The following is a 25,996-nucleotide window of genomic DNA, read 5'->3' as shown; positions in this document are numbered from 1 at the left end:
CCAATTTCTTTCCAAAATTTTAATGCAAGAATGAACATCTAACACTTGATGTGCATGCATTTGTGCATTTTCCTCGCTCTTAGCCACTCTCAGCTTTCCATTCAGTGTATTAGGAGGCCATCTGGATTGCATGAATGCATGATCAGTCAGAATTCAAACAATCCATCACATGCAGAAATTCATTATTTCTAACATAAGATTACCAAAAATTTTTACTCACCTTTGCCAATGAATTGTTTAAGAAACTAATAACTTACATGTTCTATTGAAGGTGGCCTATTATTTTATGGGTTGCAACCTTAAACAATCAAATTAAGGTGCACCTCCAAACTTTGTCATGAGATATAATTTTAGTGTAAAAAATTCTTAGGATGGTCTAGATAATGTGTTATAAGATGGACTATTTTTAGAACTTAAACTCACTTTTTTTTCCATATCTACACATCTCGATTTCAAAATGATCAATTAGATGTTTTTCCAACATCAAAACAACATTTTTCAAAGGATTTTAGAGGTGCACCTTAATTCTACATTTTAATGTGTCAACCTTATATAGACTTTTTCCTTCTCTTATTGTGGAAGGATATGGTTGGCCTCTAATTTAATCGCTTTATGAAAGTAAACTGGATGATATTGCTCATTGAAATGGGAGCCTTTTCTAATTTCTTAAATGCTACCCAATTTTGAAAAGAAAAAAGAGAAATTGTTTCTGCGAATCATATTAGTCCAAGAAAATACGGTAATCAATCTACCTCAAATTGTAGAGATGTAAGGTATTGGGAGGGAAAAAGGACGTCCCTGCTGCATGAATAGGTGATGATCGAGGTTGTAGAAAAGAGGGGCGTGGTATGAGAGGATAGAATTGATAAAGAAAATTCATCCCCTTTCTACAACCACGTACGCGAACATCAAAACGTTTCATAACCTAAGGATTTAGGTTTGGAGAACTCATGTTTAATTATGTAACATGTGTCGAGAGAGAGAGAGAGTCATTCCCTTAGGACTTTCAGACAAAAGAACTTCAGGAACAGATAAACTCATGCTCACTCATTCTATCTATACACATATCGATATATATATGAAAAAAGCTGGGCTTAGCCCACTAACTCGGATGAGCATATGAGCCCAACGGCCCAGATTGAATCTAGACCAATTTGACAATCACAGATGTTCGGTAGTGTTTGAATTTTATTTTATTTTTTGCAAAATCCAAATTACTTGAAATTTTAGGCGTGTGTTCATCAAAAATAAGTGAACCTTCGAAAAATATCAAAAAAATATTTTACATGAAATAAATTGACCAAAATACCCTCGAAAAGTTTTGGGGGGTATTTTGATCATTTTGTTTTTTACGAATAAATTTTTATTTTTTATTCATTTTCGGCTCACCTCCATTCTCCTCACCTCCTCTAACTCTTTAACCTTTTGACTACGGTCCAACACCACCTGTTCAATCAAAACCCCACTTTCTTGGATATTTTGGTCAAACACTTCAATGTCAGCAACTAAACCATCAATCTTAGCTCTAAAAAACATGTTATTCTCTTTTCTCCATTCCAACAGTTTATGTTTCAAAATGAGCAACTTTTTGTGGATTTGGAAATCCATCGATCCTAAGACCACCGTGTTAGCCCACGATCTCCTGATGAGATCAATCACCTCGACTCCAGCCAACTCAGCTCCAATCTAAAAGGTTTGGGGCCACCCTTCGAAGGACTAGGAAGCTTAGTCTTTGATCGATTAGGACCAAGCCTTCAATGTCTCTTTAGCCTTTCTACGATTACGAATCTCATTCAAAACCAGCGTCAGGGGAGCTTTCTCCATGCCCATATCAATAAGAATTTTTTGAACGAAGGATACATCATCCATTCGGTCTTCAGGTAGAATTGCCGAGGGTTCAGAGGGCAAGGGGAGAGCTAGCAAAGTTAATGGCTCGGGATTCATCACCAACGCCTGGTCAGGGGGCTGGAATGAAACATCCTCAAAACCATCACCATTATCAACCACCAGAGAGTTCAGCGAAGGCAACATATCCAGAATCTCCTTCGTTTCCAACACCAGATTGGGTTCATCAGGGTCCACCACTATTATCGCTAAAGGGTCGATCAGCAGTGGGTCAAAACGATTTCAACTCTTTTTTTATCTTTCCTTTGCCATAGCCGAAGGCAACGGGTGCATCCTAAAAGGGATGATAACCGTCACAAGCACCACGCATCACTCATGGCCAAACCCTTTGCAGTGAAAAAAGAGGAGGACCAGAGCCGTAACAAAGAAAGCTCTTTAGAGAAAGTATACTCTCTCTCTTCAGATTTCAATTGATGAGAGAAGAGTTCCTTTGGCACATAAATCAACGGGCCCTTAGCCACCCATACAACGGCTTGGTTTCCAGAAGTGTGTTAAAGGTGATTACAATTTTTTCTTGTATACTATCCTTAATACACTCAAACGAACATAGCTTGAAGTATTTGATCTCCAACAATTTATGTCCAACTGGACCCGAACCCAAATAATGTTCGGGTTCACATTTTAGACCCGCCGGGTTCAAATGTTGGACCCATACCCGGACCCGTGTCGGGTGTACCTAGCAGGTCCCGGGTTGAGTCGAGGTCCACTGCCACCCTTACTATTAAAGAGTTGGATCAATAATCGTTTAAAATGTTATGTTGCTTAGTTTACCTAAGTAGCAGCACAATTCCTCTTGCTTTGTGAATGACCAGTCTACGGAGAATTTTCCTGCCACATTGGCTCTTTTTCTTTCTTGTATGGGTGTATAGTTATAGCCTTTTGAAAGACCGATAAATTTTCGTGAGCCGAGGGATCATGCGCCGACCTTATTTTCAAAGGTTTTAGGACGAAATACCTCAATTTTAGTGTACTTTTGATATCCTTTCAAAATGTAATTTAGGGTTTAGGCTTGCTTAAAATGCTCGCACCTTATTTTAAGGTTTGAGCGCGTATATTGTACTTCTGCAGGTGCTTATTGTGCATCTACTCTCCCTGTCAATGGTTAGGTTGATTTTTTGTGTGTAAATTATGGGAATCATATAACAAATACTAGATGATTTTTTAAAAGAAATAAAATTGAATTTTGAATTTTCTGATACTTTGATCTAGCCCTTCAAAAGTTGATGGTCTCTATTCAATCTTGAGGCGTTAGTTTTTTTAGTGCATAGAAAGTTTATTTTTTTAAATAAAAATTCATAGATTATTCTAAAAAATATCTCTAATGTGTTTTGCCCGAGGGAGGAAATCGATAGCATACTCTTTAGGGAGGAAGAAATCTTTTAGCTTTTAGGTTTTTGATAAATCAAGGGCACATTTAATATGCGTGAATATACCTCTTTGAAAGTATTTTCATGTAAAAAAAACTCCCCCATGTGATTTGTGTAGGAATGTTTTAGATATTATTTTGCTTAGGCCAATTAAGTGGGCGCAGGTCTGGTTTGCATATTTTAAACAAAAAAAAGAAAAGAATAAACTTAGTACACAGAATCAATCATTTTTTTAAAGGGTAAAGTTTCAATTAGGTAAGGTTGAAGCCTTGATTGGTTGAAGCTCTAAATAATCAAATTAAGGCGCATCACAAAAATTCTTTAGAAGAAGTTATTTCGATGTCGAAAAACCCTCAAATCGATCATCTCGACCTCGAGATGTATAGATGTGAAAAAAAAAAAGATTTCTAGTTTGGAAAATAGTGTATTTTGTAATGCATTACCTTGACCATCAATTTTCAATACTTTCAAGTATTTATAGGTCTATTCGATCTACACTATTTTTTAAACTTTAAATTTTAGATATAAAAATACATTTTTAGGCCATCACAAAGATTTTTGCTACTTAAAAATCATCATTCAATATTATTTAGAGGTTAGAGGTGTGCCTTACTTTGATTGTTTAGAGCCTCAACCGTAGACAAACGACACCCTTCTTAAAATGGTGACGGCCACTGCACTTTGAACTTCCCCTAGGCCATTTGCTCATATGTTACACTTTCCCCTAAACCAAATGAAGGGTAAAAATCACTTCCACTCTTCATAATGGTGATGGCTAATGCATTTTAAATTTCATATAATTTTCTTCCCATCAAATAAAAGGTACAATATGCCCTCATAAGGAAAGAGAGAACATGCTGAAATTTGGACTCTTTATGACACAAGTACTCACACCTCAAACTTAATCTCCGAAGTTTGAACTCCACTGCAAATAGGAACAAGGAAACTTGGAAATATAAAAAGGAAAACATACCATAAGAGACATAAAAGGCAAAAAATAATAAAACAAAAAAAAAAAACATGAGAAAATATAGGAAGAAGTCTCGAGTCCTAATTCTATTTAGTGGAAAGTATACAATAATACCATTTACCTTTGTTACATAAAGATAATAATCGCCCTTGCTGTCAACTTTGAAATTACGTGGCTGTAAATAAAACATCAACCAAGCTCGAAGTCCAAGAAATTTTTTTCAAAATTTGTGTAAAAAAATGACACATCTTGATTTCAACATAACAGCTAATGTAATTGTAACCTTCTTGTGTCAAAGGTAAACAGTCTAATACTATACAAACCCTGTTTTGTTTCAGCAAAATTTGAACTCCACACCTGACCCTTCGAGCTTTTCTCTAGTGATCTCGTCAAGCCTCTCAATCATCTCAGGTGTAAAATAGTCAGCCCAATCCCCCACCACACCCTTCCTATGCACAGAGTTGTAGGGCAAACAAGGGCCCCACTTTGCCTCTCCTCACTCGTATTGACCTCCAAATTACTAAGCCTCTCAAAACTACACATCTCCACTATCCCTTCAACCTCTTCCTCCCTCTCAATGGGCCTCCCCAAAAACTCAGCTATCCTCTTCACCCCACCCTTAGTATCAGCCTTCAACTCCTCATAAGCAAGAAACAACACATTGTGTGGCCTCTCTTTGCTTGCTTCCCAATACTCCAAGACATGCTCAAAGAAGGGCCCATAGTGAACCCTACCTTCACAAAAGCACTCAAATGTCTCTTCAAAGCTTAAGGGCTCTAGCCCTTTGTAAAAGTGCCCCAAGAAGTGCCATAAGGACACCAAGGTGTCCCTAGGGTTTCTAGCTACATAAACAATTTTGCAATTGCTTTCCTCAATAGAGTTTGGCAATGTGCTATAAGAGATGTGGGTGTTAAAGAGCCTAGGTGAAGCAAGGCAAGAGATATCAAGCATGGGGTTTTTTCCATATATTTGCACCTCTAGATTTGGGACCAGCTCATGGGGGTGCCTAGAGAGAAGAGGGTGGGTCTGGTGTTCTTGAGGGCTTGGACCGTGGTGCATGATGGAGAAGAGGAGTGACTTGAGCCAAGTGGTGCCCTGTTTTGGGGAAGGAAGAGAGGACTATGTCTGTGGACTGAGAAGACAAGGGTTTGTGAGTGGCCATGACTTCTTCTAGACTTGTTGGGGGGTACCAAAAACCTTTCCACTCATATAGGATTGAACCATTGGGACGTTTTGCAATAGGTAGGGTGGAGAGAAATTCTTCTACAACTCTCCATTTGTTAGAGAGAGAAAGTGATTTACTTAGGGACAAGAAGCGAAAAATCCCACTTTAGAGTGAGAGAGAGTGTGTAACTTACTTAGGAGACACAGCCATCTTATATAGAATGCATGGGTACTAGAATGCTCCATTAGTGGAGTTGATCTTTTGCAGGGGACAGAGAGAGAGAGGGTACAAGAATAATTTAGAGAGAGAGTAGTTTATAGTAAGGTCTGTTTAGATAAAAATTAATTTTATCTAAAATAGACTTATTTTATCTAAAATTAATGTATTTATGATGATATTATTTTGTTAGTTGTGGGTGCCTATCATGTATTATATGCAATATTAACTTTTCCAACAATTAGGAGCTATCTTTTGCAATAGACCAAAAACACGTATTTTTCAATAAATTACTATGAATAAAGTAAAAATTATTTTTAAAAAAGATGTACTTATCTGTAAAATTATCTATAAGTTTATCTCCTATAACTTTATAATGAATACTATTAAACAACATATAATTCATTATTGGGATTAATTTTATTGGAACAATGAATTATCAGTAGTGATAACAAATATATCCAAGGATGACCTCACTGAGGAGAAATATCCCATCTCGAAAATAGAGTAGTTTAACTTGGGAGAAAAGAAGAAAAATCTTATGAAATCATGCGTAGCAAGATGCTCCTTTTAAAATACAGTTAGGTAGTTCGGTGTTGATCTTATATTGTCTCTTTTTTAAGTTGGTTCTCTTGTAATCTCATTTTCTCAATAAAGTTACCGTTAAGATTAAAAAAAAAAAGATTTCATATTGTCAAAAAAAAAAAAAAAAAAGGTTCGGTGTTGATCTTTTGGATCAAAGTATCGTATGCTGCATGCCTTTATTCTTGCTTTGTTTCTTTGTTCTTTATTCCTGTATTGCTATTTTTTATTCCAGCACAAGAAACACGTTAGCCCTCAAAAATAGGGGTGGCAATGGACCCAACCCAACCCGGGACCTAAGGGGTAGACCCGATCCCGGTTCGGGTCTAAATCTTGGACCTGAATCCAAATTGGGTTCGGTAATATTTTTCAAGTCCCAACATATAAAAGGTGCGGTTTGTATAGAGCCTAGGCTCGAAACAATCAAATTAGAGCCTTCCTTCAAATAGTATCTAGAAATATGATTTTAATTTCGGAAATCTTTTTTATAGCCTTAAAATATATTTTCATTTTTATTTATATAGTTTAAATTTTCAAAAAAAATGTAGATTGAGAGATCTATAAAAACTTGAAAATCTTAGAAATTGGCGGTCCAAAAATGCATTACAAAATACATTATTTTTAAAACTTAAAATCTATTTTTTTTTCTCATGTCAATCCATCTTGATATTGAGATTATCAATTTGAGGATATTTGGACATCAAAACAACCTCTTCTAATGAAATTTTTAAGGTAAGCTCGAATTTGATTGTTTAGGGCCTCGGCTCTATATAAACTTTTTCCATACATAAATTTAATTTAAATATAGTGAAATATATAGATATTTTAATTACTATATTTCTAGGTCCTGGTCCGGGTCCGGGTCCGTCCCGACCCGACCTGTTGCCACCCCTACCAAAAAAAAGAAAAGAAAAGGTATGCATAAAACGAGTGCAGTGATCTTTCCAACAGTACCTTCACGTTATCCTAGGTATTAGATATCAAAAACCGGAGGGCTGGGATGGCATTCATAGGTGCAAAATGCCAAACTCTGTTCTTTTGATTGGCTTGTGAGGAGGAATCGCACTCCCTGATGGTTCCATCTGACGCACGGGGTGATGTGAAGTCCTGTAGGAAAAATTGTGCTCATTGTGCATGATTCTAAATGGCTCTTTGGGCTAGAGACATTGATTAATGCAGGATATATGACAACCGTTCATTTTGCTTTAAAAATAAGTATTCACATATCCACAATTTTGTATCATTTTCTAAGCTTTAAATTTTATCGTCGATGATGGCAAGTGATTTTAGAGCATCTTGAAGATCGATGATGGCAAGTGATTTTAGAACCATGTTAAAGATTTCTAATACCCAAAGTGCGTTCCACGAGGATTAATACGAGGTTTTATTTTGTTTTCATGAAGCCGAAGCCTTATAGAAACTGCATCAGAGAATAAATTCATTCATGCAATAAGACCCTTTTGACCATTTTACCCCCGTGTTGTTGCCCTGTTATATCGTAAAAGGTTAGCCATATAACAACATTGTTTTATTTTTCTGACCTTAATAAAATATTCAAATATATATATAAATAGAAGATTTCAATACATAAAAGCAAAGTATCTTGTAATACATTATCTAGACCATATATTTTTAAAAATTTTAGTTATTTATGGATATGCTCCATATACACCATTTTTTGTACTTTAAATTTCATGATTAGAGGAGATAATAAATTGAAAAAATTACAAATAACTCCAAGACTAGATTTTCTATGCATGTTTCCCCAACCAAACTTTTTTCTCATTTTTTCCTAAAATATACTTTTCTAGCAAATACCCCCAAGTAAAAAGAAATATTTTTTTGACGAAAATATTCTTTTGCGTACATAAAAATTTAATTTTGGTTGGACATTCACGTGGCCTGCCGGACCGCTCTTTGACATTGTTGGACCCCATTAAACTAAAAAAAAGTGTCGGATTGCTCTTTGACGTTGCTAGACCGCACCTTGGACCAATTGGTGGACCGCATGAGCCTATTATCAGACCGCTCTTTGGCAGTGCCGGACCGTATAAGCGTATTGTCGAACCGGTCTTTGTCAGTGCTGGACCGCCGCTGTTATTTACTGGACCGACATTACACTACGTCGGACGGCTTTTTCGTGGGAAAGAGGAGAGAGAGGCACGAGTAAAAGTAAGGCATAGTAGTTTAGACTTTGTTTTATTTTTTTTGGGTTGAGAGGTATTTGCGAAAAAAATATATTTTGGAGAAAAAAGTGAGAAAAGAAGTTTGGCGAGAGGTAACTTACATAAAAACTCTAATCTTGGGAGTTATTTATAATTTTTTATAATAAATTTTATGTGCTGGGGATGGGCTACTCCACCCATTTTTTTAATATAAAAATAAAAAAAAATAGTTTGGTAGGGTTTCAACCCTATCAAAAATAAGTAATGCTTCACCTCAAAACTCAGTTAAAATTACAATCAATCATTTTAGTCGTGACAAATTTTTTTTTTGTGAAAAAAATAAAGAATTCAAACCCGTGTACGTAGTAACAAATTATCAAGACTGTTCATTTCACCTTAAAAATAAGTATTCATATATCCAGAATCATTTTTTGACCTTTAAATTTTATCGTCGGTGTTGACAAGTGAATCATTTTTTGACCTTTAAATTTTATCGTCAGTGTTGACAAGTGATTTTAGAGCTATCTTGAACTTTTTAATGCCTAAAGTGCTTTCCACATGAGGATTGATACGAGGTTTTACTCCGTTTTCATAAACCCCAGGCCTTATAGAATCTGCATCGAAAATTCAAATGAATTCTTTTTTCTACGGCGCGCGGTCGTATGCCATGTCCAAAGCGTTCTAAATAATTTCATGAACTCCAGCTGTATGGAGAGGAATGAAAAATGGCTATCTTATTATCTGCCTCTCAAAAGCTTTTCCGGCCTCCTCTCGCTCTTAAAATAGGTATCTTCCAAATCTCAATTCCCCATTTCTTTGCGCTTTCTCTGTCTGCAATCTTTAAACACTAGCTTACTGGATTGAGTATACTTTGTTCTGCATAGTTCTTGTTTTCGATGATTGTTTGCTGCGAATTCAGTATACAGATTTCATGGATCTTGTAAACGATTGGAGGATATTTGGGCGTTTTATAAATTGCAAAGCGCCAAAGCCCCATGTAAGATACAATTTTATGCAATGCTAATTAATCTGAAGATAACACAAATAGTTATTGAGTTAATTGTTTGTGTAAAGTAGAATCTTAGATTAGATATGTTCGTAAGTGATTTAATTTAGTGCAAATTACCTATAAAAAATAGGCAATTGTATAAATAAATTTGAGAAACATGAATCAACCACTTGAAAGGTTTAATAGTTGATTTGTATAACTTAACGAAGTAGATTTTCATATTTCCTTTTGAAGTTTCATACATGGGTGAGTAATTACAGGCAGTGTTGGCTTTATAATCATTAGAGTTTACTATATGTGGATGAGAAAATGCAAATAAAATGTTAACTATTTCCTCAAAAAATAAGAAAATGACAAAGTCGATCTACCAAATTGACTAGTTGCTTTACTGGTAGATTCTGAACTAAATGCAGTTTGATCAAAGCAATGTGATAGCATCAGTGGCTTGCCAAATAGTATCCATGATTTTGGAGAAAACCATGGTATTAGTACATTGTATTTTTGTGGTTTTCTATCTATTGGTTCCTTGTTTGACTTCATTACTATGCCGGCTTTAGTGCAGTTGATTGGGACTACCTTGTTAGCATATTGCATTCGTTGAAGGGATCGTAATTTGCTTTTGATTGAATTTATTTGGGCTCTTTTCATCAAGTTTTGACCTCCATTTCAAAACCAAGTTATTTATCCACCATCTATCTTTCTAATTGCTTCTGTTTCTTGTTAACCCCAACCCTCCCCCCGCCGCTGTCTACTCATGAAAAGTGCAAGTCATCCACCAAAATGTTCACCTAAACACATCAACATCTATCTTTCTTTCCTTGTGTGCAACCCAACACATTGTCCTCATGAAAAATGCAAGTCATCCACCTAAATATTCACCTAAATGCATGAACAACACATACTTGGAAGCACAAATTTGTCCAGAAAATATAAGCACTATTCATTCATGAAATCGTTTGCAAATATGCGGCGTCTCTTCTTCATATCCACTGCATTGTTTGAATTTAATGGTGTTTCAAACCACTGTCATTTGTATTTCAATTTAAGCAGAGTTCAAAAATTCGGCTGCCCAACCGCCTAGGAGAGAAATTTCAAAAAACACCTAGGTCCTGTTTGTGCAGTGGAATTATGCATCCTGTCTCTGGGCGCCCGCCTAGGCGGGTGCCAAAATGCCCCCATCCAAAAAGGGGGAAAAGGGTTTGGGATGGTATTCTAAACCCCCAAAACAAAAACCATGGCTTTTAGGGTGAGAAAAGCTCCTCAAAATATACTCTTTTGTGATTTATCAAAAAATCGAAAAAGTTTTGATTTTTCGATATCTTTCCAAAACAAAGGCAATGGCTCGTGGGTGGATTTAGAGCTTGTAGTAGTTGATTTTGAGGACTTTTGGCGACCCAGTAGAAGAAGTTTGCACCGACATCAATTCGATTTTGATATTTTTAAAAGTATTATCATATTTGAAAGAGGGTTTTGATTTTATTTTCCTACAACATATTATGTAGCGAATCATGTTTTTTTTCTTTTACCTTTTTTTTTTTTACGAAATATTTGCATGTTTGGTTGATGACTTGATGTATTTGTTTTTTGATTTTGCCTTGTTGACTTTGTGTATCGTTTCTAGTCTAGACTTATAGTTTCCTACAATGACATTTGGGATTTCAAGTATTTTAATGTCTTACAAGGTACAATCTCTTCGAGACTTGTATCCGTAAATCTGTTATATGATTGTACTATTACGCTTTCGTCTATTTCATGAGGAGTTTGGGGCTCAAATTGCCCTAAAAACTCCCAAAGACTTAAAACCATGCCTTGAGAGCTCTCTTATTTTTTTTGTTTGGGTCCGGGGGAGGTTTCAATTTCGGTGAGGGCACTCTGTCTCTGGGCGGGCGCCTAGGCGGCCAGGCACCCAAAACGGCTAGGCACCCGAATCCGCATTTTTGAACATTGAAGAGAGCAATCATGCTGCGAACCTGGATCTTGAGCATTTGATCAACACAAGATTAATGGGTTGAATTATATGGTAGAAATGCTTAGAGCAATGCTTGTGCTAGTGCTTGAGTTTGGGATCGATTTCACAATGCTTTCTTAACAAATTTGAAGCCCATAAATTTTGACTGCTGATGATTCTGCTTTAGCAATTTTTGGCCGATGTTAAAATTTTCAAGCACATACAGTGCATTAAGCCTCAATCTTTCACCACTTTTAAGCAGTGACCTTATGAGTGTCATGTCCTTTTCCATGGTTGAAGTCCACTGACCTCTAACCGGTTTTAAGTGGGTCCAAAAGTGGACTGCCGTTAAGAACTCTAAACCACTTATGCACATTGGTCAGAACTTTCAAGCACTCCCCACCTAGTTCAAGTCTGCAACCATAGATCTACAATGACCTTTTTCTACACATACCTGACTCAATTTTCTTTAAAAAGGTTAGAAAAATCAAGAGGGGAAAATCTATCAATGGTTCTGCTATTCAAACTGCTATTAACTGAACTTTTTGATTTCCTCTCTTGTTTTCCTATCATTTTCAGAAAAACTGTTTCCATCAGCATGCAATCATCCTAAGAGCCTAGACCAAGTTGTGGCAATTCTGTAGGATTCTTGTATTCTCAGAAATTTCTCTAGAGGGTGCAACTAAGGGAAAACTTTAACAAGTGTTTCATTTGACTATTCGTCTCAGTTTTTTTGCATCTTGGAGTTCCTAAGATGAGGGCATCTACCACCTTGAAAACAGTGAATCCTCATACCTCTTGTGAAGCACAGTCAAACTAACTTTTGAAAGCCCCAATGGGAAGACCAATTCTTTGTTGATGTGTTTGTGGTCAAGTTGGAGCTTCAGTTAAGATGTTCAATTGACCAAGCAATGTTGTGATTGGCTCCATTTGGCTCTCACTGAGTAGCATGGCCACCTAACTCGGTAGTTGAAGTTTTGACTGCAGACATCTGAGAAGTGAGAATGTCACTATTTTCACCTAGGTTAAGACTTGATTCAACTTCCCATTTGCTTCAAAGACCACTTCTTTGGCTTGGACACGGTTCACCATTGAATGTTGTTCTGACTTTGGTTCATTTGTCTGTTATAAGTTTTTACCACCGTTAAGATCTGGCGAAGCATTAAAACAATTGAACTGACTTTCTTTTGATCAGATTGAATTGCTATTATACCACAAGGAAGAGTTTTTAGATCTTGACCACGCCACCACGGTCAAGCAAAGCTTCTCGCCAGTTGACCGTGGTTAAGCACAGACCTGCAAAGTTCACCGCTGATAAGCTCTTACATGCAGAAGTTGATCTGTAATGAGTTCAAACCTTCAAAATTGGACTCAGATAAGGAGATTCATGGATTTTAACTGACTATTAGTGACTCAGGAACCTTTTGGAGATTGACCTCATTTGTCTAGGCGCCTAAGCGACCTCAGATATCATCAATTAAACAACTATACATTTCTCTTTCGTTATTTTTCGTGCTGCTCTTTTACTATCCTTGCTTCTAGTTTGATTATCAATTGCCTTCACTTCCATTCACTTGTCAAATTCAAATTGCTGTGAAGTTTTGCATGGAACAGTTCAAGTTTTGTTGTCGACTGAGCGAGACTTTTGTGTTTCATGCTTAGGAGATAATTGTCATAGTGTATGGTCTTGTCCTCTCAAGATGGCCTCAAGAGATCAGTTACAAGCAAAGTGTCAGGCTATGATGCCTTCATCTACAAATTTCGAGATTTATGACCCGCCAAAAGCTGTATGGGTGTGGACCGAAAAGAAGGATGTCATGACTGCTGCTGTTCAGAGAGGCTGGAACACTTTTGTCTTCTCTTCGCATAGTAGAAAGCTAGCCGATGAATGGTCATGTGAGGCCTCATCTTTATGCTTTATTATTTCATATTCAAGCCTGTCGGGGAAGGATTATATAGTCATTTGGATTGTAATTTGTAGCATCTTTTGGGTTGTTCAAGTAGGAACTGTACTATAGCATCAATAATTTTATAATACTTCGTAATAAAAAAAATGTAACTACCCTCATTGTTTCTTTATAACTCTATAGATTGAATCTTCCAAACGACCAAATATATATGTGTGTGTGTGTGTGGGTGTGGGTGTGGGTGTGGGTGTGTGTGTCACTATATTTCATCCTAACCCATTGGCGGTTTTTCTCATCTGCAGCGATTGCTATGATAAAGCCTCTGTTTATTCAAGAGGGAGAGATTTTTGATTCTGAAAACAAAAGGATTGCCATAGTTTCTGAAATTTCTTGTCCAGAACAACTCGAACAGCTCCAATTACTTGACGGGCAAGCAGAGAATGTAGTTATAAGTTTGATGGACTGGCAGGTTTTTTTTGTTCATCTCCATAACCTAAAATTTCTATATGAAGTTATGCTGGTGCTGTTTTTCACGGATTAATTTTTTTTCATAATTGAAAGATGAAATAAATGAAAAGGAAAGAAGTTCCTGGTACCGTAGAATGTGACAAACAGGTCAAATCAAATTTGCAATCTGAACAAGATAGTTTGTGGCATGCATGCACTTACCGATATCCATACACTATTTCTAGATAAGATATTTGTTTATAGTTTTGCATTTAGTATTCCCAATGATATTATCCTATCCTATCATGCATGGCGAGTATCTTAATGATATCGATTTTTCTCTTATGCCGTCTCCCAATTATGATATTATGTGATTCATTATGTTACTCAAGTTTTATTTTCCAATTAAAGCAATATCAAGCTTTTCATGTATTTGCATTTAAGACCTTTTGCTGTCTAGGATAGCAATGCTTTTATGAAAGCCTACGAAGAAAGTCTTTTCTATTGATTTTATGTGGTTTAGTTTTCTCCTTTTCCTTTGGTGCGTTCCATTTTAGAACTTTAGTGCATTCACTGTTTAGTAACGCTTGAATGATATATTTAGGTGATACCAGCCGAAAACATTGTTGCAGTATTCCAAGGTAGTCAAACTAAGGTGTTGGCTATTGGAAAGACTCCTTCAGAAGCGCAACTTTTTCTTGAGGTTATTCTTGTATCTTTTATGATATCAATTGGGTTCGGAGCTGATCTAGCATGTAATCATTCTCAATAATGGCTATATATTTTTTTGGGTAAGTTGCATTGTTACATTTTTAAATTTTCTATATATTGCTAAGTTGAGCTCCATTGTTTACGCAGGCCTTGGAACAAGGATTGAGTGGAGTTGTGTTGAAAATTGAAGATAGTGAGGTCATTCTTAAGCTAAAGGTGATTTTCTTTTTCTTATTTTCAAGGTGGAGCAATCACATTGAAGTTATTTTAAATTGAAGTTAATTTTCTTTTGTTTTTTTCCATCTTTTGCTGCTCATGGGCATGTCTGGCTTACGAAAGTGCATGGGCTCATATTTTATTTGCAATTTAGAGATGTGCTTGTCTGCATGATTGTATTGTGCTTATATTTGCATACCCTCTAGCCTTAATTTTTGGGGGAGCAGTTGGCAGGTAAGTTGGCCACTTAGGGAAAACTTGAACTCTATTTGGGAGTTTGTGTAAAAATACCACTAGCATGCCTTTAAATATGAACTTGGTATTATGGGAGCAAGTAAAGTTAAAACACAACCAAACTTAAGATTCCACATGCATGCACGGACACACGCATGCACACAACACACTTGCACGATTCTAAACCTTGGTGCACCTTGTATGGGGATCAGTTCTTTCTCATTAAGGATAATTGATCAGGAATATTTTGACAGAAGAAATGAGGTGAAGAATGTTTTGAGTTTGGTCAAAGCCACTGTGTCACAGGTCCAAGTTGCTGGAATGGGCGATCGCGTGTGCGTGGATCTATGTACTCTCATGAGGCCTGGTGAAGGCCTACTGGTTTGCCTTCCACAAGTCCTGCTTTGGCATTCACTGTATTGCTTCTTTTTTTTTTTTAATTCTTTCAAGAGCAAAAATGGATGAGTTATCAAAAAAGAAAAAGAAAAGAAAAAGGGGAAGAAAAAGATTTGGGTGTTAGCATGAAAATAATAAGGAGACAGAAAATAACACTCATACATGAAGGTCGAGAGATGGAGATCGAGAGAGAGCGGAACTGAAATTTATAGACTTACCCTGAAGGATTATGATACTTGTTTTCCCCATAAGTGGTACAAAAACTCCACTCTTCTAGTTAAAAACAGATACTTATTGTGCATTTCCTGCTAAAACTGATGGCATTTCCACACTAATATGAGTGCCTAAACTTCTAAAACTGCTAAAAATATTAAAGTTAACATTCAACTATTCTTGTTGCTAATGATCATTTATTGTAAAGCTCATGTAATCTTCCTATAGACCTTTTCTTTTCAAATTATCTGATATTGGTCATTGTGATTACTAGGTAGGATCATATGCAAGGGGACTTCTCTTGGTGCATTCTGAATGCTTGGCGTCAAGTTACATATCCAGCAGACCGTTTCGTGTCAATGCGGTGAGTTGAAAATGTTCCATGGCTTAGCAAGAGAAGTTTATAGGTTACAAGTCCAAAAAAAAATTTTATTCACAACTCATAGCTTGAGAAAATGGCATTTTCAAAATTATGCATTCCAAGTTTTATTTACTCTGGTAATAGCATTTGTTTGTTGTGGGGGGGAGAGAGAGGATTAATACTTGGTATTGCAGATTATGTCGTGCGATAAACTGTGCCAAATCAAACTTAGTAATTCTGCAGCTTTCTATCTCAAAAGTAAAAATAAAAAATATTTTTTGCTAATTCTGAGAGAGATAGAGCAAGATAGATAGTTAGAGAGAGAGAGAGAGAGAGGATATTTGAAACTTGGAAATTGCATATTATGTTGTTTAATAAGATGGTGTGAAGTTTGAGTTTTATCATTTTTCAACTTCCCATACGGAAATAGAAAACAACAATAACCACTATTGTCAGATTCGCTTTGGAGTCTTCATCTGTTTAGTCAGAAAAACAAAGCAAGTCGGTGCTTCGGCCTATTCGAACGAAGACTTTGGAATTTTTTAAGAAAATTAATATAAATAAAGCATATAGTTATATATGAAAAAATATTAAAATAATATAAAATTTTGAAAATAATAAATTCAAAAAATAAAAATAAAAATAATAAAAAAGACGGACCAAAGCTTTGGCCAAAGAGGCCGAATTAGACCGAATCGGGCTGAATTAGCCTGAAGCAAGCCGAAGCAGATGCAGCAAAGCTTCGCTTTGTTTCTGTAGGCCGAAAATCCGAAGACTTCGGCCTATTCAGCCGAAGCAACTAAAATCTGAAAAACATTGATAACAACAACAACAACAGCATAATAATAACGTGCTACTTCTTATAGCTAATTTATTGCAAAACATCCTGTATTGAAATGCTTCAAATCATTGTAGGGCCCTGTGCATGCTTACGTTGCGGTTCCAGGAGGCAAGACCTGTTACCTTTCAGAATTGCAGTCAGGTAAAGAGGTAATTGTGGTTGATCTCAATGGTAGACAAAGGACAGCGGTTGTTGGGAGGGTCAAGATTGAGACTAGACCACTCATTCTTGTGGAAGCCAAGGTATGTTTACTGGTGGATTGTTCACAAAGAAAGAGAGAGGGAGAGAGTATTTTGCAAAAGTATATCATACAGAGCTCTATAGGAAAGCTAGACACAAAAATATGGTATATTGACTTTTTTTATTGAGAAATAGGTTCAGAGAATGCTCTTCACTTCAGAGTGTACAAATTGCATGACACTCGGTTAAATATATTGTTATTCATTTAGAAGACGATCTTTCCAAAACAGCACTTCTACTCCACAACCCAAAACCTATTCCGCTCTCTGAATTCAAGCTTCACCTCTTCAATAGCTTCCCATGCCTCTGAAAACTTAGAAGGGCACCCGCTCATCCACATATGCTTCTTCCAGTTGGTGTTCTATTACAAGCATTAAAGATCAAATTCATTTTGAGGAGAAACTGATAGTGAGATTCATTAGTTTTGTATTTTCCTTGAATGTGCGAATTCTTGGTAGCTGTTACTTATTAAGCAGCTGGGTTGTTGACTATCAAATTAATTGGGTCTCTGGTTTTTTCACTTGTTTCACTCAATCGCTTCTCATTGTCCATGTAAACTCTGATGAACTATTTATATGAAACGGATTGTAAATAGTATTTTCGGAAAATCAGAATCTGATAGTATGCATTGGATAGTTGCAGATAGATGATTCAGATGACAAAACCAAATACAGCATCCTCTTACAGAATGCCGAAACTGTTGGTTTAGTATGTCCATTCCAAGGTTTGGTTGACTGTGTATTACCATTTGGGTTTCTGTTAAGAGTAAAGTTGAGCACGCGTGCGCATGCCGCACACACACACCCAGGGAGAGAGAGCTGTTCCATTTGGATTTCTATTTGCTCTTAGTGGATTGTCCATGTTTGTGCAGTTGGCAAGCACAATATGTCAGCTATACCTGTAACAACATTGAAAGTTGGTGATGAGGTTCTTTTGAGAGTACAAGGTGGTGCACGACACACAGGAATTGAAATTCAGGAATTCATCATAGAGAAGTAAATCTTCTTTAGAGCTTGAGGAAATATTTCTGGTTTGAACCAGTAGGCAAGAGACAACAGCAAAGAAAGTTAGCAGGAGCTAGAGATCCTTGATTGTATCATGTTTGAAGAGAAGAGAAAGAACCATCCTCTTTTCTATTCTTTTTTATGTCATTCTCCTTTTTATTTGTTTGATCATTTTATGAATAATTTTAAAAGGTTCCAAGCCTAAAAATGAATATATTAGTGTTAGTCAATCTCAAATCAAGTACAAAAGCATTTAAACATAAATATTATTATATATGGGGTGGATAACTCGAAGTTGAGCTTGTGACTTGGATCATCTGTTTTCAGGTTGAACTGTGGGCTGAAGCCCAATTATTATGATAGTAGTCATGGTAAAAGGCTTTAAATTGAAGGCCCTGTACTTGGGCATTGAGATCCCAAATTTGGAATCAGTTTCTATAACCAAGAATTAAGAATATGGTAGTTTGCAACCTTAAATAAATATCTAATTTCGATCAAACCACCACGATTAGACTCAATGAAATCTCCATAATAATCCTGTAAAGGTTTGAAAAGGAAAGATTTTTTATTATCCATCTTAAAGATGGATGTTTGATACCTTGAGGAACACAAATGTAGAAACACATCCCCCCGACTCGTAGATGTTGTGTAATATTCTCTCTCTCTATCTATTATTTGAGTGAAGGAGATTATATTCCACTGGTCTTATTAATGATCTCCATGTTAAAAATTATATATATCTTAAAAATTAATTTCAAATTCCATTCAAATGATAAAGTTTAGGGAAAAGTTTATACAAAGCTGAGGCTCTAAACCATCTAATTAGAGCCTACATAAAAAATTTCATTAAAAAATGTTTTTATTCCCAAGTATCCTCAAATCAATCATCTTGACGATGCACTGACATGAGAAAAAAATGGATTTCAAGTTTTGAAAATAGTGTATTTTGTAATGTATTTTTGGACCGTCAATTTTCAAGATTTTCAAGTTTTCATAGATTTGTCGATCTACACTATTTTTTCAGCTTTAAACTTTATAAATAAATATAAAAATATATTTTAAGACTATCACAAAGATTTTTAATATTGAAACCACATTTCTGGATACTATTTGAGGGTAGGCTCTAATTTGATAGCCTAGGCTTTATACAAACCGCACCCAAAAGTTTATGCAAGGGTGAGACTCTAAACCTCAAAAATCATCTAAAAGATGTTGTTTTGAAGCCCAAAAATCCTAAAATTGAACATCTTGATCTAAAGATGTATATGAGAAAAAATGGATTTCAAGTATTAAAAATTGTGCATCTTGTAATGCACATTTGGACAGTCAATTTACAAGATTTTCAAGTGTTCATAGATCTGCTCATTCTACATTATTTTTGAAGTTTTAAATTTTATAATTAGAGATTAAAACAAATTTTCAGGCTATCATAAAGATTTTCAGTATTGAAACAACATCTTTTTACACCATTTGAAAGTATGCCTTACTTTGATTGTTTAGAGCCTCAGCCTTCTACAAACCACACCCTTCAAAAAATAGATAAAAAAGTGGCACCGCATAACTACATGAGTCTAGAAAAATGGGTGCGGTTTGTATAGAATTGAGGCTCTAAACAATCAAATTAGAGCCCATCTTCAAATAGTATCGAGAAATATAATTTTAATATTGAAATTTTTTATGATAGCCTTAAAATATATTTTCATCTTTAATTATAAAATTTAAAACTAAAAAAATAGTGTATATCAAGCAAATTTATTAAAACTTGAAAATCTTAAAAATTGGCGGTCAAAAAATGCATTATAAGATGCACCATTTCCAAAACTTGAAATACATTTTTTTCTCATGCCCATACATCTTGATGTTGAGATGATCAATTTGATGATTTTTGGGCATAAAAAAAAACCGTCTTCTAGTAAAATTTTTGTCGTAGGCTCTAATTTGATTGTTTAGATCTAAGCTCTATATAAACATTGGATGCTGTAGGCATACATATGCATTCGTAGCTGTAGAGGTAACGTGCACCATCAAATTTTATCATGGTATATAATTTTGATGTAAAATGTTCTTAAGATTATCTCAAAATCTATTTTTATATCTAATTATAAAATTTTAAATTTCAAAAATGGTTAAAATCAAGTAGATCTATAATCATATGAAAATCTAGAAAATGGACGGTGAAGATAATATATTATAAAATATACTATTTTTTAGACTTAAAATTTTTTTATTTTTCATAGTCATACATCTGAATGTCGGGATGATCAATCAAAAGCTTTTTAAGCATTAAAACTATGTTTTTCCGATGGATTTTTGATGTGCATTGATAGTTCTACATTATGAGGTTGCATCCTTATATAAACTTTTTCCATAAACTTTTGCGCTTTGTAAATCGACTGGCATAATGACACGTCTACTATAAAGCCTGCGTGCTCATCGTCCAGTAACTGACTTCTCCATATAGAATCGAAGGTTCCAAACCCCCAGCGGCAGCTTCACTCTTTGAGTACCAGGAGCTAACTACAATGTCCTTCCACGCCAAAACCCTAATCTGCTCCTCCTCCTTAAAACTTTGCAACCCTACCTAATCCTACTTCTACTCTTCACTCTCAGACATCTCAACAAAACAACCCTAATCTGCTCGTCCTCTTTAAAACTTTACAACCCTACTTAATCCTACTTCTACTCTTCACTCTCAGAGATCTCAACAACACCCTAAAAAACTCTGCAACTGAAACCTAACCCTAATCTTCCAAAACATGCATATAACCTTCACTCATCTCCGATGCCGAGCTATCGTGTCTGTTCACCATTACTGCGGCTATGTTTTTCAATCTAAGAATCTCCAAACCCTAACTTTCAACTCGGCAAAATCAAAGCTTCACCATTTGAGCGACCCTGATCAAATCATCGATATCTTTAACTCAGCTCTTGAACGGGCAGGTGTAGTGAGGGCTCGATATTTGCAGGACCTAGCAATTAGGCAGCTTGCCAAAGCTCAATGTTTCTCTGAGATTGAAACCTTACTCGAAAACCAGAAGAAAAACCCTAAAATCAAATCAGAGAAGTTCTTACACGGCCTTTTCATCTCTTATGGTCGAGCTAAAATGGTGGACCAAGCCATTAAATTGTTTTACCAGATGGATGAGCTTGGAATCCCTCGCTCCGTAGATTCCTTCAATGCCCTCTTAACTGCTTGCAAAGATGCAGGGGATTTCAAAAAGGTGACAGAGCTCTTTGCTGAAATCCCAGTAAAATTTAGCTTACACCCTAATAAGGTGAGCTATTCAATCCTCATAAAGTCTATTTGTGAGATGGGATCACCTAAAGTAGCTTATCAAAAGCTTGAAGAGATGAAAGAGAGACAAGCGGAGGTTACTACTATCATTTACACTACACTTATTGATTCTCTCTATAAGAGCAACAACTCAGAGGAAGCTGAGAAAGTTTGGGATGAAATGGTAAAGGCGGGGTGCTCTCCTGATACCGCTGCTTACAATTCTAGGGTTTCGTATATAGCCCACCATGGATTGCCAGAAGAAGCCCTGGAAGTAATTGCTGAAATGAAAGCTTCAGGTGTTAAGCCCAGTGTTATCACTTACAATTTGCTCCTGATTTCTTACTGTAAAAATGGAAATTTTGAAGGGCCAAAGAGGGCTTTTGAAGAGATGGGGAAAAAAGGTTTTCCCCCAAATGATTTCTCATTTAGGGTTTTTCTTCATTTTCTCTGTAAAAAAGAGGATTACGATAGTGCTCTTGAAGTGTTTAAGGACTGTGTTACCAAGAAGAAGGCTCCTGATTTCGAGGCTTTAGGCCTTTTAGTTAAGGGCCTGATGAGGAATTCAAAGGATGAAGAGGCAAGAGAGATCATCAAGCTGGTTATGGATAGCTATCCTGAAGATTGGTCAGCAAATGCGAAGGAGTTTGAAGCTGGACTTGGGAAGAGACAGAAAGAAGCATTGATGACTGAGTGGTTGAGCAAACAGTGAGAAAGAGAAGAGAGGGAAGAGCTTATGGGGGTAAACATGGAGTGAGAATTCAAGGGGTTTTGCTTTCAAAAACAAAATAGAAACTTGTGGTTTTGGAGGTGGGTTTATGGAGATGGATTTGTAGTGAGAGAAATTGACTTTATGGAGGTGAATTTTGCTTCATCCTGATGCAGACAAAAGCGTGGGAACGATAAGGAGATGCAGACGAAAGCGTGGCACTGATACAGGAGGTTTTGATCTTCTAAATTTGTTGAGTGAGCATTGGAGATTTACAGTCTCCTTGATTCGTTTCAAGGTGCAGCTCAACGCAGTGTACTTCTCGCTTCTTTGATTTTCTTTACGTATTTTATTGGTTTTTTAACTGATTTTTTTCTTTTTTCAAGTGGAAGGTTTCCCTATAATATCTTTTTTTTTTTTCTATTTCTATTTTTTTAACACACTTTTACCGATGTGCTAAGAACGAAAGCGTATGGTCCAAAAAAACATAATTGGAAGGACAATTGTTTTATGCAAGCTGGGTCGCATTTGTAGGTCAGACCTATAAAGCATCCATATTAAAGTTGATGCAAAAAGGTATATCCGGTCGAAATGTTTTTTTTTAATATAATTATTATTTTTAATCTTCAAATTTTATTTATTTTTTCTATGATCTCCATGTTAAAAATTTTATTTTCTCTAAATATTAGGATCAAATTATATTTAAAAATATATATTTATTGCTAAGCCGGATTTCTACATGTGCGGCTGTATCCTATTTAGAATGGTCCGCTTTTAAAAATAAAATTCAAATCCCTTTTTTTTTTTTCACAAATTTACGATCATAGCAGTCAATTATATTGGCTTGTGAAATTGTAGATCCAAAATCCATCTCTAATATGGTTTTTGAAAGGAGACCACATTTGAATAGATGCATATGCTAACACATTTTTTGGGTGTCTGTGGAAAATGTTTATATTAGGTTATATTGTGGAATTAAGGCACACCTAAAAATCCGTATTATGAAGTTGGAAAACATTCCAATTGATCATCTTGATTTTGAGACGTATGTATATAATGAAAAAGGAAATTTCAAATCCTAAAAATAGTACATGTTCTAACAAGTTATCTTTGTTGTCAATTCTCAAGATTTTAAAGTATTTATAGGTATGTTTTATTTGCACCATTTTCAAAATTTTAAGTTTCATAATTACATGTGAACATGGATTTTCAAGTTATTGTAAAGTTTTCAACACCAAACTATATCTTCCAACAAATTTTAATTTTCATAATTACATGTAAACATCGATTTTCAAGTCATGATATGGTTTCCAACACCAAACTATATCTTCCAGTAAAATTTTGATACGTGCCTCAGTTGTATCGTATAAAGTGGGCACTTTATATGAGGGTGCAGGTGGCATACCGATGCGACCGTAGCTGCTTCAAATTTTACAATGGTATATAATTTTGATGTAAAATGTTCTTAGGATTTTTTCAAAATCTATTTTTATATCTAATTATAAAATTTTAAATTTCAAAATGGTTAAAATCAAGTAGATCTATAAACGTATGAAAATCTTGAAAATGAATGGTGTAGATAATATGTTGTTAAATGCACTATGTCTGATACTTAAAATCTTTTTATTTTTTTTGTCATACATCTCAATGTCGAGATGATCAATCAAATGATTTTTCAACATTACAACTAAGCTTTCTGATAGATTTTTGAGGTGCATATATAGTTCTACATTAATAAGGTTGTAACCTTAATTTTCGTAATTACATGTAAGGTTTCCAACACCGAACTATATCTTCCAGCAAAATTTAGATGTATGCCTTAGTTGTATAGTATAAAGTGGGCACTTTATATAAACTTTACCCAATGTAGAGGTGTCATTGTATTACACTATGATTCAACTGTTGCATTGGATCATTGCTCTCCCATAATATTTACATGAGCAATGGTTCAACGCAACCGTTCTTTCATAGTGTAATGCAAGACACTTATAGAAAACCATGTTTGTGGTATTTGTATGGTCCCAAATTTTGCACACATACTCTCTTCATCTCAATAATCAATCCCCTCATAAAAAAAAAATCAATTTAGACTCGAGATATGGTCAAAATGAGTCACCTCCAAAAACGAATCTAGACCATTCATTTTGTGAATTTCAGGATCTTAGTCTTTATAAACTCAAAATTATTTTTTTCTTTTTTAACATTGTTCATCTAATGATAATAAAGCCATCCAAAAAAATTGGAAACGAAAAATTCTTTCTAAGACTTAGATTTAAGCATCTTATCAAAATAAATGGTTTATGTTAATTGGGCTAAAAAAAAGCTTTCTAGGTTTGTTTTTAATTTTTTTTTTTTTTTTTTGGGGATTATTCATTAGACTGAAAAGAGTGTATATTTCAAATTTTGGATCAAACAAATGGCCATAAGATGGTTTTTTAAAATGCATCATAGTACTATACAATAATAACATGAAATCGTTGCCCATTATGGGGGATTTAATGCTATGAGACTATTTATTTTTCAGTGTGAGGTCACAATCACTTTTAACTATTAGATGTGTAAGTTAATATCATAAAAAAGAAAAAAAGAAGAAGAATAGATGTGTAATCCAATAAAATGAAAGTGTGTTACAACATTTGAGAATTTTTTTTTCGGATTTTGTGTCTAGACAATGATATATTCTTAACCACTTAATTTCAAATATAACAATCAACGATAATTATGACCTCTTTATATATAAAAAAAAACGGTCTTATAATATATATTTCTTCTATATATGTGTGTGTTTGTGTGTCCGATCGAACTCTCAAGTTGGGTTGGGGCCTCAATGATGTAATTTGGGTTAGGCTTGGCCTGGGCCAAAAATAGCCAAGGAAAGGTAGTTGGCAGCCCCAGCCCTAATGCCAGTAGAAAGAAACTCGAAAACCCGAAAGAGAGTTGAAATGCTAATTGACATGCATTTTCATTGAAGTGCACCTTCAAATTTTATCATGGTACATAATTTTGATGTAAAATGTTTTTAGGATTATTTCAAAATCTATTTTTATACCTAATTATAAAATTTTAAATTTCAAAAATGGTTAAAAATCAAGTAGATCTATAAACATATGAAAATCTTGAAAATAGATGGTGTAGATAATATATTGTAAAATGCACTATTTCAGAGACTTAAAATCTTTTTATTTTTCACAATCGTACATCTCGATGTCGAGACCATCAGTCGAAAGGTTTTTCAATATTAAAACTACCGTTTCCGATGAATTTTTGAGGGGCATCCATAGTTCTACATTATAAGGTAGCATCCTTGTATAAACTTTGTCCTTTCATTAAAACATATAACGAATATGAAGGGAGCAACGGTCCAAAACAACCGATTGTGAAAAATTAGTAGCAATAAAAAATTAGCTATCATCTTCTAGGAACTTTTATCCTCAAATTTCATGAAGTTCCACCAGATGCCTGTGAAGATTTCAAGAGTTTCTCAAGCAAAGCGTCGTTGGCATATGGCATATGAAACTTGGATGGGCTTTTGAAATTTGCTGAACTTGCAGTTAGTTGATTCCTTTGGCGTGCAAACCCAATAATTTATTGATAGCCATCATAGTAGAAGGCTTTAAATTGAAGAACCTGTACTTTTGCTTGAGATCCCAATTTAGGAATCAAATGCGACCATGGATCTTGATAGAGTAGAATGACGGATCGTGATTCATGTAGCAATTCTAAATAGTTTGGAAAAGGTTTTGAGATGATGTTATTAGATCTTGGTTATTGTCAAGTACTCCTTCCTAAAGAATTGGATTGTAGACTAGGGAATGAACTATAACGAATGGAAGCAAACTAAAGTATAAGAAAAGAGATTGTATGGTATGAGACCATTTACTTTTGTCACAAGGTCATGACTACTCCTAGCTATCAGATGTAAAATTGGACAATTGAGGGTATATGACAAATTTGGAGAATTTTTGCCGAATTGAGTCTAATCAATGACACGTTGACAGCTATCCAATTTAAAATCCGAATGATTACAATTATTATGACTTCCTCGTACTAAAAATAAATGTTTTCTTTGTATATATTTCCATCAAAAGAACTAGCTACGTACGCCCTAAGATAACT

The 25,996-nt window shown here is 35.2% G+C and overlaps 2 protein-coding genes and 1 non-coding gene across 26 annotated transcripts; 2 read left to right on the top strand and 1 right to left on the bottom strand.

The window, feature by feature from the left end:
- Nucleotides 1–4,438: 4,438 nt before the first annotated feature.
- Nucleotides 4,439–5,544, bottom strand: LOC18425797 (cytosolic sulfotransferase 5). The gene has a single exon (XR_016055039.1). It is a non-coding gene; the product is annotated as a cytosolic sulfotransferase 5 (transcript).
- A 3,393-nt stretch (nucleotides 5,545–8,937) lies between these two features.
- LOC18422409 (uncharacterized) lies at nucleotides 8,938–18,134 on the top strand. Of its 24 annotated transcripts, none has more exons than XM_088865950.1 (11): nucleotides 8,938–9,156; nucleotides 9,290–9,367; nucleotides 12,990–13,223; nucleotides 13,537–13,703; nucleotides 14,286–14,384; nucleotides 14,540–14,608; nucleotides 15,149–15,223; nucleotides 15,726–15,815; nucleotides 16,728–16,895; nucleotides 17,536–17,617; nucleotides 17,765–18,134. In XM_088865950.1, the coding sequence occupies exons 3-11, from the start codon at nucleotides 13,028–13,030 to the stop codon at nucleotides 17,890–17,892; spliced, it is 1,074 nt and encodes a 357-aa protein (XP_088722076.1). In that variant the 5' UTR covers nucleotides 8,938–9,156; nucleotides 9,290–9,367; nucleotides 12,990–13,027; the 3' UTR covers nucleotides 17,893–18,134. The 24 variants fall into 24 exon arrangements, 23 of the variants coding, with proteins under 23 accessions (XP_088722076.1, XP_088722075.1, XP_088722073.1 ...); XM_088865949.1 differs by having other exon boundaries at nucleotides 17,530–17,617; XM_088865947.1 differs by having other exon boundaries at nucleotides 15,083–15,223.
- Nucleotides 18,135–20,354: 2,220 nt separating this feature from the next.
- Nucleotides 20,355–22,281, top strand: LOC148782627 (uncharacterized). The gene has a single exon (XM_088865965.1). The coding sequence runs from the start codon at nucleotides 20,654–20,656 to the stop codon at nucleotides 21,881–21,883; it is 1,230 nt and encodes a 409-aa protein (XP_088722091.1). The 5' UTR covers nucleotides 20,355–20,653; the 3' UTR covers nucleotides 21,884–22,281.
- Nucleotides 22,282–25,996: the final 3,715 nt, after the last annotated feature.

This window comes from Amborella trichopoda, chromosome 4 (genome assembly GCF_054954075.1).
Source record: "Amborella trichopoda isolate Santa Cruz 75 chromosome 4, AtrichopodaSantaCruz75HAP2 v2.0, whole genome shotgun sequence".
Classification (NCBI taxonomy): Eukaryota; Viridiplantae; Streptophyta; class Magnoliopsida; order Amborellales; family Amborellaceae; genus Amborella; species Amborella trichopoda.
This window is presented reverse-complemented; position numbering and strand designations above follow the sequence as displayed.